The sequence below is a fragment of the Miniopterus schreibersii genome (genome assembly GCF_964146895.1).
Source record: "Miniopterus schreibersii genome assembly, chromosome: 15".
NCBI classification, from domain to species: Eukaryota; Metazoa; Chordata; class Mammalia; order Chiroptera; family Miniopteridae; genus Miniopterus; species Miniopterus schreibersii.
In genome coordinates, this window is record NC_138115.1 from 19209763 (window position 1) to 19231107 (window position 21345).

Consider the following 21345-nt stretch of genomic DNA (forward strand, 5'->3'; position numbering starts at 1 on the left):
ATTCCCGTTAGTCTGCATCTTCTCCAGCATTTGGAATTGTCAGCTTTAAAAAAATAAATAAATGCTGTTTTAATAGGTATGTAGTGATACTTTATTGTGTTTTAATTAGCATTTTCCTAATGACTGGTATTGAGCATCTTTACATGTGCTTGCTTGCCATCTCTATGTCTTTTCTATGTGTCTATTCAGATATTCTGCCCATTTTGAGTTGTTTGGGTTTTTTATTGCTGAGTTTAAAAGTTATTTTTTTAAATATGTTTTTTATTGATTTCAGAGAAAAGGGAGAGGGAGAGATAGAAACATCAATGATGAAAGAAAGTCATTGACCAGCTGCCTCCTGCATGCCCCCCCACCGGGGATCGAGCCCACAGCCCTGGCATGTGCCCTGACAGGGAATAGAACTGTGACCTCCTGGTTCACGGATTGATGCTCAACCACTGAGCCACACTGGCCAAGCAGAAGTTCTTTATATATTATAGATACAGTCCTTCATTAGACATATAATCCCTCCTACCCAGTCTCTGGCTTATGTTTTCATTTTCTTAATGCAATTTTTCATAGAACAGAAGTTTTAAATTTTTATAAAATCCAATTCATCAGTTTTTCAATTTATGGATTTTGCTTTTGTTGTTATATCCAAAACCTCATTGCCAAACCTAAAGTTATACAGATTTTCCATTTTATTCTATAAGTTTTCTAGTTTCTAACTTTGTGCTTAGGTCTGCCATCCATTTGGAGATGATGTTTGGATACAGGATGAGGCACATGTCAAGATTCATTATTTCTACATGTGGATACCCAGTTGTTTCAGCATCGTTTGTGGAAAAGACTCTCCTTTCTCCATTGATTTCCTTTGCACCTTTGCCAGCGTCAGTTGACATCATTTATGTTGGTCTATTTCTGGACCTCTTTTCTGTTCCATTGATCTATAAGTACCCAGCATTTTACCAATCCCTTACTGTCTTGATAATGGTAACTGGATTGTAAGTCTTGTACTTGGGTTGTGCTCTCCAATTTGTTCTTATTCCGAGTTGTTTCGACTGTTCTGGTTCCTTTGACTTTCTGTATAAATGTTAGAATTAGCTGTTGCTATATTTTGAAAAAGCTTGAGATTTTTCTTCCTAGAATATGTTCATTGATTTTTTAGAGAGAGGAAGAGAAAGGAAGAAAGAGACAGAGAAACATTGATGTGAGAGAGAAACATCGATCGGTTGCCTCCTGCACATGCCTCAACTGGGGATCAAATGTGCAACCTGGGTATATGCCCTGCCCAGGAATCGAACCTGCAACCTTTTGGTGTAGGGGACAATGCTCCAACCAACTGAGCCACCCAGGGGGGCTAAAAAGCTTGATATTTTTATTGCAATTGACTTGAATCTATAGATAAAATCAGGGAGAATTTATTCAAATTATATTAAAATTTTGTTTAGCCATATTTTATAGTTTTTGACATATGGGCCTAGACATATTTTGTTAGACTTATAAATAAGCACCACATTTTGGGTGACTTTTAGTTTAAAATTCCAGTTGTTCATTGCTGATGTATAGGTATATGATTGACTTTTGTATTTTGAATTTATATCCCACACCCTTGCTTATCTCACTTTTTACTTCTAAGAGTTTTGGGGCCGTTTCTTTTGGGGGGATTTCGATGTAGACAATCCTGCCATCTGCAAGAAGAGGCACTTTTATCTTTTCCTTTGTAAGCTGTATTCCTTTTGTTTCTTTTTCTTCCCTTGTTCCTCTGACAATGACGTCCAGTGCAATGTTGAGTAGAAATGATAAAAGACGGCAATCTTGACATGCGGTTTCTTACTATTAAGTGTTTGTTATATGTAGACTTTTTATAGACGCCTATTATTAGGCTAAGCAATTTCTCCTCTAATCCAAGTTTACAGTCTTGAACATAAATGTATATTAGATTTTGTTAAGTGCCTTTTCTGTATGTATTGAGGTGATCATGTGATTTTTTTGTTTTTTAATTTAGTCTGAATGTATACAAATTATAATTGATTTTTGAATAATGAATCAGCCTTGCAGTCCTTGGATGAAATCCACTTGTTTATGATGTATTATTCTTTTTTATGTATTGCTGCATTTGTTTTGGTAATTTTATTTTAAGAATTTTTGCAAGTATGGTCATGAATGATATGTCTTTCTTTTTTTTTTGTAATATCTTTATCTGATTTGGGTATTAGGGTAATATTTACCTTATGAAATGAGAAATTTTCTCTCCTAGTTTCTGGAAGAGATTGTGGAGATTATATTTTATTTATTTATTGACTGTTTGGTAGAATCCATCAGTGAAAACATTAGAGCCTGGATATTACATTTGTGAGTTTTTTAAACTATGTATTTGGTATTCTAATATATATAAGATGATTTTGGTTATCTATTCTTCATTCAGTTTGGTACATTGTGTCTTTCAAGAAATTCATTTCATTTAAATTGCTGGATTTATTAGTATAAAGATGTTTATAGTTTTCTTTCTCTTATTTCTTGACCTAGAAGCTTCAGTTGCTCATTTGGGATTTCTTCTTCTCTAATATAAGCTTCTAATAATACGTATTCTCCTCTAAATATCACCTTAGCTATAATCTATGAATTTTAATACATTGCACTTTCATTTTCATTTAGTTAGAAATATTTTCTTAATTTTCCTGGATACCTCCTCTTTGACCTACGGGTGATTTAGAATGCTAGGTCCGGGCGCTGCTAACAAGCAAGAGTGGAGCTGTGGCGAGTAGGTCAGTTACTTAGGAAATGGCTGCATATTTCCCTGTCTTGAAATTCCTTACGTCAATTAAAACTCTGAGAAGCCTGGAGTAAACTTTATTTATTTATTTATTTATTTATTTATTTATTTATTTATTTATTTATTTATAAATTTATTTATTTAATCCCCTTATCCTCTAGCATAAAATGGGTAATTCTATTTTATAAGATTTTAGTGATGAAATAAGATACATAAAACAGTTGTGGCTTGGCACATAGTACATGGTTAATAAAAATGTGTTACTATGATTATAATAGTTGTTAGTGGTGTTTTTGTCATTGTTTCATTTTTAGATTTATTCCATTGGCCCTGAGTTTTAAAAATCAGGATGGGTATGAAGGAAAAAAAATAAAATCCTGGAATGCAAACTCTAGAAAAGTCGCAGAGATAAACATAAGCTTTACCTGTTCCTATTATTATTATTATTTATTGTAGCTTTATTGTAAGATATTTCATTCATTTTAAACCTCCAACCCACTTAGTCAAGCTAGACGTACCTCCCCATAATGGGCATCGTTAGCCATTTACAAATAAGTGCATTACGCAGAGAAGAGGCTGTGCAGTGCCATGGAAGGTGCACCAGGAATGAGCAGTAACCCGGGACCTCAGCCTGATGCCTTACGCCCTCCTCACTGAGCAACATCCCCGAGAAAGTGCTGTGCACACGGAATCCAAAATCCCCTCGTCGCCAGTTGCTTCCTCCGGTTTGCTGGGGATGCTTTCAGGATCTCTGTTGACACTCTGCTTTCTCTGCTCCAACAGGTGGCCTCTGCATTGCGCAGTCCGTGAGGATCCCCCAGGAGCGCAAAGACAGGACCATCGACTTTGACAGGATCATCAAGCAGCTTCTGGACACCCCCAACTCCAGGGCCGTCGTGATTTTTGCCAACGATGAGGATATCAAGTAAGGATGCCTGGTGACATTTGTTAACATGCATGCGGCAGCTTTAGGAAACAGAAAGACCAGGACACTGGCAGAGAAAGGGGCGAAGGGAGCGAAGAATCAGCTCTGGCATCAGGCGGTGCCAAGCGCGTGCTTTCTACCCCAGGCAGGATCGCCGTGCCCCGTGCCAGCCGCAGTGTTGCTCTCCTGTCCTGTGCTTCCCGCCCGTTAGCAAAATAGTGTATTCAATTATTTACAGAAAGAGAAAACCACTAGGCCTTTCCAAGTTTCTCTTATTAAAAGATATACCCAAACGTAACAGACTCTTATCCAAAGAATGTTCCTCTTAATGTAAAAGAAAAATGTCATAATTCTGGCTGTGTCTCTACAGCGTTAGACTCAGTATGTTCAAAACCACACTTGTCACAGCTCTACATTCTCAGTCTACTCCCCCCCTTTCCTTACCTCCCCCGTCGGAGTGAAGAATCTGACTGCCACCTTGGTTTCCTCTTCGCATTTGCTGCCTTCTTGGCCAAGCCCTGCAGAGTGAACTTCTAAAATGTTTCTAGAACACAGACATCCTTTGCTTTCTTTTCTGACCTCTGCCACCCTGACCAAGAATCCTTATTATTTATCTTTTATAGAATAAGCACGCTTTGTGATTTAGTTATTTAAGAGAATTTTGATTTCATGATATTACCCTGTCTCTTTGCTCCAGGTTTTTTCAACTCTGCTGATACCTTCTTTAATCGTCTCATAAATCTTTTTGTGCCTGTTTTATACGTTTTAAAAATATGTAAGACATTGATAAGATGTAGTTTTGTGTTTATTTTAATTTTTTTTTTATTTTTAAGCCTCACCTGAGGACATGTTTTTTATTGGTTTTAGAGAGAGAGAAAGGGGGAGAGAGAGAAAGGGTGAAACATCGATGTGAGAGGGAGAAGACATCGATCAATTGCCTTCTACATGCCCCAGCCAGGGACTGAACTCCCAACCCAAGTATGTGCCCTGGCCGGGAATTAAACCTGCAACCCTTCGGTGCATGGGATGATGCTCCAATCAACTGAGCCACACCAGTCAGGGCTGTGTTTATTTTTAAATATACTGTACACAGCACATAAATTTTTTACTGCAAATATCAATGGTGATAATTTAGTTTTAATACTCTTGATTTTCAGGTAGTGTGAGGTTTTAATTTGGGATATAAAAATGCATATAATCCTCTTAATAACTGTGCTCATTCTGTTTGTGTTGGGGCCTGTTTGTGTGTTTATTATTTTATGCTGTGATTTATAGTAATGATAGCAGTAATAGCTCTTGAGCACAATAATAGAAGTCAGTGCATATATAAGTTTCTTCCCAAGCATGATCTTAAACACACTGATGTCTGAAGAGTATTAATGACCTACAATGTTATGTGATTTCTGTTTTCAGGAAATTTGCACTGTAGATGGGAAATTTTGAGGTTTCTTAGAACATTAACTTCAAATACTTTGTCAGAGAATAGCAGTGAGAGGACATTAAGGTCTAGATTTTGAAACTAAGATAAGTGCTAAATCAGTCATGAGTACTAATAATTTGGATTTTAGACAGGAGTGGATTATTCTTCTGGAACAATTTGTTCTGATAATAAAATAATACACGGCTATTTTAAACCCATTGGAAAATGTGGAGGAGTTCTTGCTGTTGCTCTTTAATAATAGGAATTTTAAGTTTACTTTGCCTCCTGATTATCTAGAAAAATTGAAGGTGAGAGAGAAGCATCACAAACTACGATTTTATGTAATTCCAATAAAACTTGCCATCCTAGCACTCAGAGATAACCGCTAGCAAAAATCTAGATTAATGGTTGTGATAATTTTTTTCTAAACATACATAAGCGTTCCCCAACAGAATCAGGATCACATTGAATTTTATGTTTTAGTTTTTGCAATTCACGTTTCACTTTTTATGCCATAAGTATTTTTAAATGGTTGAATCTTATTTAGCTTAGTAAATAACTCCATAATTTTACATAAATATGTTAAGCTGTACATCTGCTTTTTGTATTTATGCCAGTTTCATCTTTTTCCCTGCCTCCCTTGGTCTCTCCCCACCTTTTCATCCGCTTCAGAATTCCTCAGCACCTCCTCAATGAATGGTTGTTAATAGATTGTGTGTTATCGATACTTTCTCATATATATATATGTATTTCAATTTATTTAAACTAAAAATTATCACCATTTTTTCCACCCCTACCTCCTGCCTCTGGCATCCATATTTTTTTGTGCTCTCATATGACCCTATATTTTAACTGCATATATATACACAAATACAGGCAAATTTGGGGCAGCTTTCATTATATAAGAATTGAACACTCTTTTTCACTTTTTAAATTTGAACATTTTTTCTTTAACAACACTTTGAGGAAATTACACTAAGTATATTTTTAATTGCTCTCCCCCCTCCTCTGGATGTAGTGTCATTTGTTTAACCAGTTCCCTGTTGCTCTGCACTCTGGTTGTCTCCAGTAATGAACGTACAATTCTGACAGCATATGTGATTATTTCCTTTGGGTAGATCAGTAGAAGTGGGACCTCTAGATCAAGTACAAACAATGGATTGTGTTTTATTTTTATGAAAATAATAAATGTGTATTTTTTAAAATAATTTTTGAATTATTAATTTTAAATATTACCTTTTAATTCCTTTTATATTAGGTAGAATTTAGCTCAATTAGTTCTCCCTTATCTTCCCAGTATCATTCTATCAGATTTTCATTTAATATAAGTCAGTGTACAGTATTGTCCATATATAACATAATCTGTGAGTTTCATCACTTTTCTTGGCTACCTCCCTCCTAAAATCTCCATCTTACTTTTTCTTTCTCTTTTTTTAATTTTTATTCATAGTTTATTTTCTCATTTTGCTGGAGCCATCCTCCAAAAAATTTCTAATAAAAGGCAAATTGAAGAAAAACATTGTTGCCTTTTATGCCTAAAAATGTTCTTACTCTGCCTTCACACTTAATTAGTAGTTGGGAATGTAAGATCTGGACTCATATTTATTTTTAAATACATCATACCTGGCACAGAACTGTTACAGCAAATAGCGCTGGTGACTGATGAGTTACAGGATTAGTAACAGGCAGGGAGCTTGAGGTTCTAATTGTGGACGGACGAATCTGTCACATTCACCGATTATGCTGGTTCGGTTTGTGTTCAATTCCTTATGCGCTGCGTATTAGAATTCTAGATTACGAACTAAATTTTCCTCAGCATTTGGGAGACATTGCTCCATTATTCATCATTTTTTCTCTCTGCTTCTTACTTCTCTCCATGTGTCTTGACTTATCTCTTGAAAGCTTTTAGGATATTCTCATTATTTTCAGAAATCTTAAATTTTGTGACATGCTTACTTTTTCCTCTATGTTATGCTGGGTGAGCCTTTTTAATATGGAAACTTATACTTTCAATTTCTTGGATTTTCTTCATTAAAGTTATTTAAAAATTTACTCGCCTTGGCTGGTGTGGCTTAGTGGGTAGAGGTCATGAGTTCAATTCTAGGTCAAGTGCGTGTACCTAGGTTTGGGGTTCGCTTCCCGCCCCCGGTCGGGGAGCCTGTAGGAGGCAACAAGTGGGTGCGTCTCTCTCATATCGATGTTTCTCTCTCTCCCTCCCTCCCTCCCTCCCTTCTACTCTCTCTGAAAAGCAATGGAAAACAATATCCTCAGGTAGAGATTGAAAAACAAAAACATTTCACTCATTTTCTCTGCACATTGTTCTGGAAATGTTATTAATTGGATGTATGTCTTCCTGGATTCATTCTTTAAAAAATTTATCTTTTTCTGCTTATGTTCTACCCTCGTGTTGTGTTTTGCTTCCTGGAGAATTTTCTTCAGAACTTTCTTCCTTTTATCTTCTAACGTAACTTCTAACGTAATTTCATATGTTTAATAGCTAGCCTATTTCTTGGTTTCTATCTTTCTCTTAATTACAGATATGATAATTTTCATTTAAATGTATTTGGTTTTTTGTTCTTTTTCACATGTTTCCTCTGCCCCAACCCACACTGTTTTCTTTCTTTCTACCCTTCTCCCATTAAAGTTTTTTTTGTTTTCTTAGAGATTTTACACAATTATGGGTAATTTCTAGCAGATCCCATTTGGTTAACATAATAAAAAGTTCTTTGTACATGTCCAGTGTTAGGGCTGGCAGTGGACTGGCCCAGCTTCCTTAGAGGATCTCTCTGTGTCACTATCTAGGACCTTTGTCCTGGGGCGGTTCAGATTTTTCCAGAAAGGCTGTTTTCTGCCTGGGCAACACATCCTTGGTGTCCAGAATTGTGTAAATTTAATAGAGGGCCTTATCATTTTAATTCTTGAGGGTAACCTTAACTCCTTCCCCCACCCGCACCACCCCATGTTTAACTCATGATCACTCACCCACAACCCTCTGCTTTTTGGGTGTTCACAGCATCAGAATCTGTTTCTTACATTTTTATTAGAAAATTACCATTCCATATCCTGCATGGGAGGAGAGGAAAACCTGGTTTTGTTTTGTTTTTGCCATTCTATACATAATCTTTCAACTAATCCTACTGAACATAGCCATGTACCCCTGTGGTGCTTGGTACCCCCAAGTCCTGAAAGGCAAACAAGCTACTTCTCTTGTTAGTATGGACCAATGCTATTTTGGTGGTAGCTTTCTCTGTTCCACTAACATAGTTAACGCTTATGTATCCTCTGTTCTTCCAAAAACATTATTACAATAACTTTTTCGTAAACAACTAGTTTCCTTTTGTTAATTTATTTTGTTTTTAATTAAACTAGCTATTTTTCCATGACAAACCTACCTTTTTTTCATAAGTAACAAGGACAACATATTTTTCATATGAAAGTTAAATTCTACAATTAAGTGATATAAATTGTGATTAATATTCAAATGTATATATAACAAGGGCAACAAGATATTTGAATATTATATATAAATATGTATATATATGATTTTTACTTATAAATATTGGTTGTACATTGTCCACACTTAACCTGAAGTTCTGTACGTTTTAATCAATAATTAAAGACCTTTCGCTGAGACTGTCGTATTGCTTTCCAGGAATGACATTACCACCAAGCAGGGAATGAGAGTGCTGTTTCTCCAGCCCCATGCCAAACTCACAACACAAAATAAAACAAAACAAAACATTCTGGCCAATACAAGCAGTGAATTTGGTACCTTGTTCTAACCCACATGTCCCTCCTTTCTAATGCATGTGAATGACCAGCTTACTGGTCATTGGTTCTCTTTCTATGTTGACTTTTAATACTCTTTGTCAATTTTCCTCAAGATGCTTCAATGACTTTCCTTATTGGTTTACAAAATCTCTTTATATTAAGGATATAATTCCTTTGGCTTGCATTTTTTGTATTATTTACTCTTTGAGAAATGGTAGCTTGCTTTCCTTCTGCTTGATTCCTAATTTGCATACATTCAACAGCTGCTCTTTATCCTAACATACCTTTTCCTGTTCCTTCTGCAGGCAGATCCTTGCAGCAGCCAAAAGAGCTGACCAAGTGGGCCATTTTCTTTGGGTGGGCTCAGACAGCTGGGGGTCCAAAATAAACCCACTGTACCAACACGAAGATATCGCTGAAGGAGCCATCACCATTCAGCCCAAGCGAGCGACCGTGGAAGGTAGGGGTTTTGTCAGTCTTCTGATATGCTCAGAAAGGGGTTGGTGCTATGTAGGGCGTTTAAAGTTTGTGTCTCTTTGAGAGTTTGGCATTTTTACAATCTATGTTCCCCTTTAATTTGAAAAGAAAGATTATTTCTAAAAGAAGACACTGCAAAGAAAAGTAACTCTTCCACTGGTATCCTGCTTTGTGTTTCTTTTCTGATGGGCCAGGTCTCCAAAGATTCCCTAAAACACGCTTTGCACATTAAAAAGAACTCTATCTTCTCCCTCAAGAAGAGATCAAATATTTGCATTTCTTTCTACTTTGTCTCCACTCCAACCTAATTAATTATTTTCCCCAGAAGCCTGCAGTGTCCGTGTAGGCCTTTTAAAGCAAGCTGCCTTGTGGTTCCGTCACTTGCCTTTCTCTGTTGTCTGGGGAGGTAAATATCCCACGAGTCGCCCACATGCGCCCTGGGAAGCTCTGAACTAATTTCCTTTCCAGATGCGTGTCTGGAGGAGATTGCCTACCTTCCACCCCAGACCAATACATTTGCAGATGGGCACAAGGGTGTAAGACATTTTAACTACCTCCACTCCTTTTCACCCCAAAAACTTGAGTGTCAGCGGCGTGCCTTGTTCTTTGTGAAGCTGGCAAAGCAAGACGAACAAAATCCTTACCCCCAGAGTTTCCAGACCTAAAAAGATGACAGAAAACAGTCATGAGTATGTAGCATGTGAAACACCCCCGCATAATGCAAAATAGATGCCCGGGCGCACAGAGGCGCAGTGGAAGTTTCTCTGGGGTGGTGGTGGCGTGGTTGGGGGGGACTCCCGAGAGGAGGTGAAACACCAAGGGACAGCTTAGATCTCGTCGGGCAGGTGATGAGAAGCAGCCTGGAAGGAGCGGCCAGCCCAGAAGATGGGAACAGAGGAGTGAAGAAGTAGGGCACGTTGGGGCAACTGTAATCAGCTCACTCTGCAGCAGAGCCCTGCAGCCATAGTCATCCTAACATTCTCCCAGTTCTTTAAAAGTGTTCCCTTTGACAGGGCACTGGGAGAACGCCTCCCTTTCCTAGAGTACCAGGTTATGCACTGTTTGGCTGATTGACTCCTTTCTATCCTTTGGGTGTCGGCTTAGACATTAATTTTCCTTGCAAGCCATCTGTGACCAGTCCACCCAGCCAAGTCTATTGCTTCCACAGCATCCTACATAATCCCTGCCATTGCAGCTCCTCTATGCTCGTCTCATCTGGAAATGTGCGTGCTATGCACCACGGTACCCTCAGCCCCTGGATCTTGGTTGCGATACGGCAGGTGCTCAAAGAGCTTTTTAAGTGGTTGGATGCCTGGCTGGATGGAGGCATCACAGACCACATAAGAACCTGGCACAAAGCATGGCTCAGGAGTGAGCCAGAGTTGGGTTGTGAAGGGTCTTGGAATCTACCCAATGAAATTTGTCCTTTATTCTGAAAGCCTGAACGGCATCTATGGATAAAAGTGGGATGTGATCAGAAGGGGTTGGAAAGCTCACTCAGGTGACTCTGTGGAGGGATGGCATGGCAGAGTTGGGTGAAGATCTAAGCGAAGCAACAAAGTGTCTCTACTGAGATCCTCTCTCCCTAAGCTATAGGTACCACACAGACATGAATGCCCACACTCCATGATTACTAGCCCCAGTTTCCAGATATTTTAGGAAATTAGTATCTCAAAAGTTTTATAAATTCTTGAAACAAAATTTATTTTCCATGTACATTTAGAGATACACAAAGTTTTCAATCAGATACAAGACCACATCCTGAATCTGCCAAAAACAAAAACAAAAACAAAACCCCACAAAATGTGCTCCCACACATTGAAATGGGAGAGAAATGTTGTTATCAATAAAAATATTATTGGGATGTGTTGAAGCAGCAAACCTTCATGCAGAATTTTCCACACCTACCCAGAAAAAATAATGAAGATTTTCACTTGGCTGTATTGCTACAAAGTACAGCCAAAATGTATTCACTAACATAGAAGATGGAACATCTAGATCATGGCTCTGCATTTACAGTTTCACGCTCCTTAGAAAGTGAAAAAAGAAATGCATTTGATTGCACCAGGGTTTCTGAACAAAACTATGAAATATCTCAAACGAAACTATAAGTGGAGCACATTGTAAATGGGCAAGTAAGCTTTTCTCTTCTGCCTATTTTTTCCTTTTTTATGGATGTTTCATATTGAATTCTAATGGGGTGGAACATAATCCAAATACTCATAATATTGCTACATCCCTTTATCTTTGTGTTATATAATGTTGTAACTTCAAATGGGAATGGGAAAAAGCTATTTGATAATCAACATTTTTTTCTCTTTAGATCCATATTTTGAGCATGTACTGCAAACATCTGAATTTTTTACTGGTCTTTTCTGTATCTGCATGAATAATTAAAAATCAATTGCCTTAGGCCAAAGTGCTAGCAACTATATCGCTTCTGTGAGAGTAGGTTCATCTTGTTTTATCTTCTATCTGTATTTATTCTTCATTTATAGGAAAAAGGGCCTTCGTGTTTGCTAGCCAAGGGTGTTGTTCAGTCCCCTTGCAGTCTAATGAGGGTAGGAACTGTGCCCAGAAAGGCCGGCCGTGGCCCTGCTGGCTGCCCGGTGCTCACGGGAGATCTCAGAATGTCTCCAGAACTTGGCAGCACTTCTGCAGCTCCTAAGCCAAAACAATTCTGTAATTTTTAGTGTCTGCATTATCTGATGAGCCAAGAGATCACTGGCATATTCCTCTCTTCTGTTGCCTCATTAACTAGGACTCTCAGTTACCCTCTCCAGCCCCCAACACGACCACAGAGCAAAACATGCCGAAGTCGCCTTTAACAATTTGTCTTCCAAAGCACTCGACTTCTCTGAGAGTGGGCTTCCTCTAATTATGGCCAGCGAGGATCATGGGCCAGCATCTTTTCATCTGTGCCACAATCACTAACATTAGGGAGCTAGTGTAATGAAGGGCGAATTTTCAAAGCTAACTGTAATGGCTCCATCAATCAGTGATGATTTTCAAATAAGTCTTTGGAACAGCTTGGTACCTGAACTATGTCTGTGATATATGTGGGGAAACACAACAAGTGCTCTGGACCTGGTGTACAAGGGTTGGTTATTTCATGCTTTTCTACTCAAGATTGACATGAATGCTTTCTTTCTTTTTCCTAAAACCAGCAAGATCAAAGCTATGAAGAACTGAGCCGAAATGTTTCTGGCTCCAATTTAGATATGTCCTACTTTAGCCTTCCTTGATTACCCAGAATGTTTCACACATGTCAAGTGGTTTTGTTAGGTGAATTGGAAAAAATGCCAAGAAAGAAAATATTGCCTTGAACTATGTCTAAGCAATGCATGTGCCTTTTAGACCTACCGCCTTGTTTAATGAGAGAGCTGTTAGAAGACTGCATATCCACTGGCAAGACAGTTTCTTTCATTGAGACTTTCATAAATGCTTATAAGCTCTAGCAGCATATTAGGCACAAATTTAAACACAGAGACATAGCAGGTGAGAATCTAGACCAGGATCCTGCTCTCATGAAGTTGCTGTCTTAATGTGGAGGTGGTAAGTGATCAAAAAGAATATAAATCAGAAAATACCATATTAGGATAATTACTTTAAATTACATTCATTTAAAGACCAGCTTGTAAATTATGGAGATATGCAGGAAGAAGAGAGGCCAGGCAGCCAGGATCTAATTCAGGTCCAAGTAAAAATGGGAAGGATAGGGGTGCAGATGACTAGCTCCAGCCTCTGCAGCCTGTTCTAGATTCCAGGCACATACTCACACCAGATCCTTTCACTGCCTGAAGTCTACCAAGGTTTCCCAATTTCCTATTTCTTATTGATCTGGAAAATAAATTTTTTCTTCAAAATGTATCAAATCATTAATCTTTTCAAAAGACTTTCTGTCTTTCCCCAAAGAGTTAGTTTACTCTGCTAAACCAAGCTCATTGCTCCCCCAAGTCCAAAATGTGCCACGTTCCCCCTTTACAGCAAATGCCTGTCATACTCGTGTTCGCACATGGCACCCACACCTGGATTCCGAACCTCGAGGGCAGTGCCTCCAGCCTGTGGGTTCCCTGCGATTTTCCATCTTCATTCCCACACCCTTGGCATTCACTAGAGGATTTATCACGTAGTAAGCTTTTAAAAAGCTAAAATTAACTTTTCTGTCTATTCTATCTGAGTGCATCTATAATACCGAAATATGCAAAGGACTGAATGTTTGTATGAATTTGACATTTTCTCAGGATGGGGAAATATTCTTCCAAAATGGTTTGTCTCTTTGACTTTTTGTTCTAAGGCATTTAGTAGAAAGATGCACTTAACCCTCCAATTCAGCATTTCACCTGAAATTTCAGATGTGAATTTGTTCACTTTTCCTTTTGTTTCCTTTTGAAGTACCTCTTGCCATCTTTGTTCATCTTGACTTTCTCTGCAATTTTGGAGGGACTTCCTGTACAGGCCTGGCTCAATGGCTCATTTAGGTGACTTGTTGAAATGTCACAAACATACAAAGAAAGCCTCAGCCCTGACTGCCCAGGAAGTAGAAAGTGCAGATAAGGCTGCCTCTGTCTGCCTTAGACATTCCGGTGGGAACTGTCTTTCCAGACCATGCTGCGCCTATGAATAGAACGGACTGAGGAAAGGAGGGCGAGCAGATCAGAAGGGTGAGAATATCTGCGTGAAGAATTATAGCATCTTATTTTTAATCTTGTCATATTTAAACTTGAGATTATTGACCTTGAGCAAGTGGTAAGAAATGTAAACAGAAATCTGCAACCTAGATATTCAAGGAGATCTGAGAACAGTTAATTTGGAGTTGTTTTATTTGCATACAGTCCAGATTTCGAGCCATGCCATCTCTTATCTCGCAGTATAGATGCTCTCTTAACTGATTTCACCTAACCTGCCACCAATCATTTCCTAACCAGCAAGAAAATATCTATTCTGTTTGGAAGATGTACTGTCCGATGCCCAGTACACTGAAGACTCACAGCTAATGGCCTGATCTCTAGCATATCCCACTGGCTTGAATTTTTGGCTACCAAGAACTAGCTATTTTTAATCCTAATCTATTTATTCTAGTGATATGTAGGTGTTACTGTAATTATTTAATGTAATTAAATTTTAAATAAGTTAATGAAATGAGTGAAGAGAGAAAGAGAGAAATGCTACTTCAATGAAAATAAATTTGAATACTTTGGAAATATTTAGTAAAAGTTAGTCACTATTAGTTGTGGGAAAGACAAGAGTAAATTTGGAGGGAATTCATAAACACTATAAAATATTGCACTTAGATTACTGTGCAACTACCTGTAAGCTTTCATTTCACTTTAAATATTACAAAAGTGAATTTTATTATAATTGATTTTTTTCAGTATTATGACAGGGAGGCTAATCAGGTGATCCATTTGTGACAAGAAATACCTTGATCCCTTATCGGAAGATTGACGAGTGACTGAATGTGTGTTTGTATTTTGAATTAAACCATTTAATGTAGTTATGCATTTTTAATGATTCATTACTAAGATAGAAATTTTTGATTAACTAACTAATTTTCTAATTATAAAATTTCCAATGTACTTTCATTTGGGCTCTCCTTTTCTAGGACTTAATTTTCTCGCCTGTAGAGGAAAGATTTCAACTGGATTACCCCTCAAGTCCCTCCCAGGAGGAACATTCTAAGAGTGATTATCTGTCATTTCTGCCAACCCAGCATCCATTCCCTCTTCTTGGTACAGCCCCACATTTTCACCTTGAGAGCTCCACACTCTACTGTCAACCCATGTGGTTCAGATGGGACTGATTCAAATCTGGGGCTCTGGGAGCGGCCTAGAGCTCATTTTGTGTCACACCCCTGGCCACCATAAGGATTGATTTGGAGCTAGCACACGACTCATGGTGGACCATGGTAGTGTTATCTAATCCCTAAAAGTTCACTAAAACCTTGGAGAAAGAGATGTGATCTCCCCCCCCCCCCAAGTTACTATGTGGGAAGGGTATTAACTCCAAGCTTGAGCACACCTTCATAGAGAGAGCTGGCGTGAAAACGTCAAAGACCTGAATGCTGGAGAGAAAGGCACCAAATCTAAAGACATCACTGATATTCCTGAGCCCCCTGAACCTTCAGTCTGAGTCTGGACTTCTCCCCTTTATAAACTGACAGACTCTGTTACTTGTATAAGACCCTTCAGAATGGGCACTCAGATGACTTACAAGAATGCTCGACTCCGAGGCCAGCCGCCTCTTAAGCGCTCTGTTCTCCCTTTAACCCTCTCCAAGTTACAACATTTCCAAGCACTACTTACCTCCCAAAGACGGTCCCCTGTCCCTTTTCCTCCCTTCTTATCCCTCTCACGAGAACGGTACATTCTCTGAACCCCACCCTGGGTCTCCTGTACCCTGTGATGGGTTCCTTCCCTCACCCCTCAGCCTTGTTCCTAACTCACCCTCTCGGGCATAGAGTCCATTCTGCTTATGAGGTGTTTTCAAGTATACTCACTTATTCTATTTCTCCATTAGGGTACACCAGCTAGAGTCTGTGATAGGAACTTAAATATACCTGGGAAACGCTAATGAATTGTCACATCACCCTCCCTAAAGCTAATTGTTTGAAAATCAGGCAGTCCCCTGAGAGAATTTCTAAAGGAAGGAATACAAACGGACTCACCCAGTAAGAAAGCCTTTGTCAGAAGGAAGACACAAACTTCCTTCTTCCCAGGCCAGCACCCACTGAAGTCACACATGAGCTCCACAGGGGACAGGCAGACCATTCCTAAAAGTGAATCTCAGTGAGAATAGACTGGGCTCTACTGTGGTAACAAAGCTCTCAACAAGCAGAGATCGCTCCCCACGTAAATCTGCTGCGGCTCCAGGAGTCATTCCAGGGCGGTGGACCTCCTTCTAGGCCGTTTCCCTGCTATGTCACCTCGGTATCAGGACATTCTGTGCTACGCTGCCAGAAAGAAAGAGAGCGGCAGATACGCACACAATTCTTAAATGCCTTTATCAGAAAGGGATGCACATTATTTCTATTCTCACCTCACTGGCCAGGACCAAGATTTCTCTGTGAGGGCGCTTGTGCCTGGAAATGAGGGAGAGCTGAATACAGGCGAACCCGATTCATGTCCACCTCCAACTGCACCTGGCTAAACACTTGGTCAGCTCTTGGGACACGAACAGCAATGCTTTGGGGATGGCATTCTCTCCTACTTTGCCCTCAGACCTCTGAGCAGCTTTGAAATCATGAGCAGAGCCTTGGCAACAGTGCACAGCAAGGGATCCCAGTGTCCATAGAAAACATGGTGTTTGGCAGAGCCCTGGCCATGCCACTGTGCCCAGAAAATGCCCAGAGGAATATAGTAAGACCTAGAAAGTAGGAAGCTACTCAGTAGGCTTGCTCATGACAACGTGGGTGACACCCTCATTCTGCATGAGCCACGTGGAAAGTGTCTGTGGGGCTTGGCCAAATCCCAGTTCTATGAGGAGGCAGGATGGTCACTGGTGACCGATGCTACTGACCGTTCACTCAACAGCCATTCTCTTTCCCTTCTTTTGGCGCAGCAGAAGCCTCCATCTGCTATGAAGTCTTAAAATGCCAAATGCTCATATAGCCAAACATCCCTGCCGTTAGAGAATGAACAGGTGACTTAATCCTGACCACTGGGACCATTAGGACATTTTCTGAAGGAGCTTCTTGGATGTGCTTTTCTCCATTAAAAAGAGGGGTGAGGGATATTACTAGAGCAATGATATATCCTTTTTGTCCAATCCAGGACACTTTAGAAGTAAAAGAGGGCATAAACTGTGATTGTCCCAGGCAGACCTGGGTATGTGGTCACCCTTGCCACCAGGGGGAAAACCCCTGCCTTCCTGTCGTATTTTTGTCATGATATCTTGTGAGGACAGGATACATGGAGCCGTTGCAGTCATCTTAACAATGAGAGGGAGAATGCCAGCAAGACAGGAGAGCAGAGAAGAAAGATGGAAGGAGCTGGGCCCATAATGACTGGCTTAAATTATTGAGCCAGTCCTTGGATCATCTACCTCAGGATTTCTTCTTCTGTGAGAAACATTGCCCCTTATCTTTAAGCCACGTTGCAGTTAGATATTTTGTTACATCCCACCTAAGATGTCCTTACTGGTGCATCTGCCTTCATCACTTCTGTGTGCCTAGTACTTGAATAATGCCTATAAAATAATGGACTTTCCAAAAATATTTGTTGAATAAATGGATTTTACAAAATATTGCTCTCTTTAAGATTTTACTTTTTAGAGCAATTTTAGGTTTACGGTAAAATTGAGAGGCAGACACAGAGAATTTCCACATGCCCCTTGTTCCCACATATACATGCACATGCATAGCCTCCTCCATTATCAGCATCACTCACCAGGGTGTGAGTGTGTGTATGTGTGTGTATGTTTGTGCGTGTGTGTATTTTTTACAAATATGAATGTACATTGACACATATTAACCACCTTAAGCTCATAATTTACTTTAGGGTTCACTCTTGGTGTTGTACATGCTATGGGTTTGGGCAAATGTATACCGACATATATTCATCATTAAAAGGTCATACGGAGTATATTCACCACCCTAAAAATCCTCTGTGTTCTTCCTATATTCTTCTCCACCACCTCTCTTCTGCCACAACCCCCCAGCCCCAGCCCCTCAACCACAGAACTTCTTACCCTTTCCGTAGTTTTGCCTTTTCCAGAATGTCAGATCATTGGACTCATGTGGTACGTAGCCCTATCAGATTGACTTCTTTCACTTAGTCATATGCATTTAAATTTCCTCCATGTCTGCATGTATAACAGCCGACTAATTCATTCACTATTGAACAACATTTTGGTTGCTTCCAAGTTTTGGCAATTATGAATAAAGCTCCTATAAACATCAGTGTGCAGGGTTTTCTGTGGACATAAGATTTCAACTTTTTTGGGTAAATACCATGACACACAATTATGGGATCTTGTGGTAAGGCCATGTTTAGTTGTGTAAGAACCTGCAAACTCTCTTCCCAAGTGGCTGTACCATTTTATTTCCTCCAGCAATGAATGAGAGTTCTGGTTGTATGCACACTCAGCATAATTTGGTGCTGCCAATGTTCCAGATTTTGACCATTCTAATAGTGGCATCTCATTGTTGTTTTAATTTGAATTTCCCTGTCGACATCTGATGTGAAACATCTTTCAGGTTCTTATTTACTATCTGTATATGTTATTGGATGAGGTGGCTGCGAAGGTCTTTGGCCCATTTTAAAATTCAGATTGTTTGTTTTCTTATTGTTGAGTTTTAAGACTTATTTGTATATTTTGGATAACAGTCATTTATCAGATGTTTCTTTTGCAAATATTTTCTCCCAATTTGTGTCTTATCTTCTAATTCACTTGATATTTTCTTTCATAGATCAGAAGTATTTAATTTTAATAAAGTCAAGCTTATGAAACATTTATTTTATGGATTGTATCTTTGGTGTTATATCTAAAAAGGCATCATTGTACCCAGAGTCATCTGGATTTTCTCCTATGTTATCTTCTAGGAGCTTTATAATTTGTGTTTTGCATTTAAGTTAATAATCCATTTGAGTTGATTTACATGAGGAGTATAAGGTCTATGTCTGGATTCAATTTTTTACATGTGGATAATCAGTTATTTCAGCATCGTTTGTTGAAGAGATCATCTTTGCTCTACTGTATTGCCTTTGCTTCTTTGTCAAAGATCAGTTAACCATATTTTTGGGGGTCTGTTTCTGAGCCCTCTATTTTATTTCATTGATTTATTTGTCTATTACTTCTCAGATGCCACATTGTCTTGATTACTGTAGTTTTATAGTAATTTTTTGATTGTCATAGCTGTTTTATTTTGATTTTCTTTTTTACTCAGTCCCTCGACCATCACCTCCCAATGCCTACAGCTGTCAGCCTGCTCTCTATCTATGAGTCTGTCTCTGTTTTGTATTTTAGATCATTCTGTTCATTAGATTCCACATATGAGTGAAATCATATGGTATTTGTCTTTCTCTAATTGGCTTATTTCACTTAGCATAATGCTATCTAGGTCCATACAGGCTGTCTCAAGGAGTAAGGTTTCCTTCTTTTTTATGGCTGAGTAGTATTCCATTGTGTAAATGTACCAGAGCTTTTTTATCCACTCATTTACTGATGGGCATTTGGGCTGCTTCCAAATCTTGGCTATTGTAAATAATGCTGCAAACATAGGAGTGCATATATTCTTTTGAGTTTCTTTGGTTAACCAGAAGTGGAATTGCTGGGTCATAAGGCAGTTTCATTTTTAATTGTGGAAAGCAAAATGCAGTTTTATAATAATTCTTGAAGTTGGATAGCATCAGTCCTCCAACTTGTTTTTCTCTTTCAATATTGTATTGGCTATTCTGTGCCTTTTGCCTCTCCAAATAAATCTTAGAATCAGTTTGTTAATATCTTTAAAATAACTTGTGGGGATTTTGTTTGGGATTACATTGTATCTATAGATCAAGTTGGACAAAACTGACATCTTGACAATATTGAGTCTTCCTATTCCTGAACATTGGCTATCTCTCCATTTACTTAGTTCTTCTTTGATTTCATTCATTAACATTTTGTAGTTTTTCTTTATATACATACCATACACGTTTGGTTAGATACATGCCTAAGTATTTCATTTTTTGGGTACTAATACATGTTACTTACTGTGTTTTTAATTTCAAATTCCACTTTTTCGTTGTTGTGATATAGGAAAACAATTGACTTCTGTATACTAACTGCATCCTGCAACCTTGCTATAATTGCTTATTAGTTTCAGGAGTTTCTGCATTTTGTTTTGTTTTGCTTTTTGGTTGATTCTTTTAGATTTTCTACATAGGTGATCATGCCATCTAAGAACAAGGACAGTTTTATGTTTTCCTCCCCAATCTATATAACTTTTACTTCCCTTTTTTGTTTGTTTTTGCCTTACTACATTACCAAGGACTTCTACTTTGATGCTGGAAAGGAATGGTGAGAGAAAACACCCTAAGGGAAAGTTTTGAGTTTCTCACCATTAAATATAACACTAACTGTAGGTTTTTTGTAGATATATGTTTTTTAAAAAACAAATGTAGATTATAAGGTAAGTCATATTACCATTGAATGAAAATTCAGATAGCTTCAAGAAAGATGTTTACTTTCACTTTATATGCCTATATTTATCACCATAGGTAATATTTTGTTAAAAGTTTATTAAAAGTGAAGCCAGTTCATAATCCTTTTTATAGGAATTAAAAATTATATAAAAATATTCATGCAAATATTTTCTATAAAGGAAAAATATAAGCTAGGGAATGCTCTTATTTTATAACGTGAAGTTAGTACAGCTTGTGATTCACTGATTGACCAAAATTGTAAAGAAAAAAAAGAGACACAGAGATGAATATATTTAATATTTTAAACAAATACCCTATCATGTTGAAATTTGAAATGTATAAATATTTATAACCTAATTTTAATTTTTATTAAAAAAGCAGAATGCCAAAGTTTCTTAATAAAACATTTTTCAGTCCTAGGAAATAAGATACCACTAATATTGTTTGGGGATTCCACTGAATTACCACATCCTACACTGTATAGATTCCTTCCTTAATATAAATGATGACATTTATGTAATCTTTGTCCAACTGAGAACTGATTGGGTTTGCAATGTGTGCTCAGGGTTACAGATTGTTCAACTATGTCACCAGTAACTTTTCTCCCTGAGTCATCACATTCAGAAACTTCCACATCATAAATATACCTGTCCTTTTCTTTTACCCAATCCAAATTATATTCACTGTTGTCACATTTTCTTTAATGTTTCTTTATATCACAGAATTACAGGTAATGGGTTGTTGAATGTGGAAGAGGCCATTTATTTTCAGTAAGCTAACAAATGTTGACAGTCTACTATCTGTCAGGTACTGGCTGTGTGCTGATAACTAAAAAAACAAATTTTCTTGCCCTCATGGAGATTATGTTCTAGCA

The 21345-nt window shown here is 38.3% G+C and overlaps 1 protein-coding gene across 2 annotated transcripts in view; it reads left to right on the top strand.

The window, feature by feature from the left end:
* The window catches only part of GRM7 (glutamate metabotropic receptor 7), a 673384-nt gene that overhangs the window by 339952 nt on the left and 312087 nt on the right, over positions 1-21345 (top strand). For both annotated transcript variants that reach the window (XM_081159174.1, XM_081159173.1), the window contains exons 3-4: positions 3539-3680; positions 9177-9331. In XM_081159174.1, coding sequence (XP_081015300.1) covers positions 3539-3680; positions 9177-9331 — 297 coding nt within the window. The remainder of the gene's footprint in view (positions 1-3538; positions 3681-9176; positions 9332-21345) is intronic.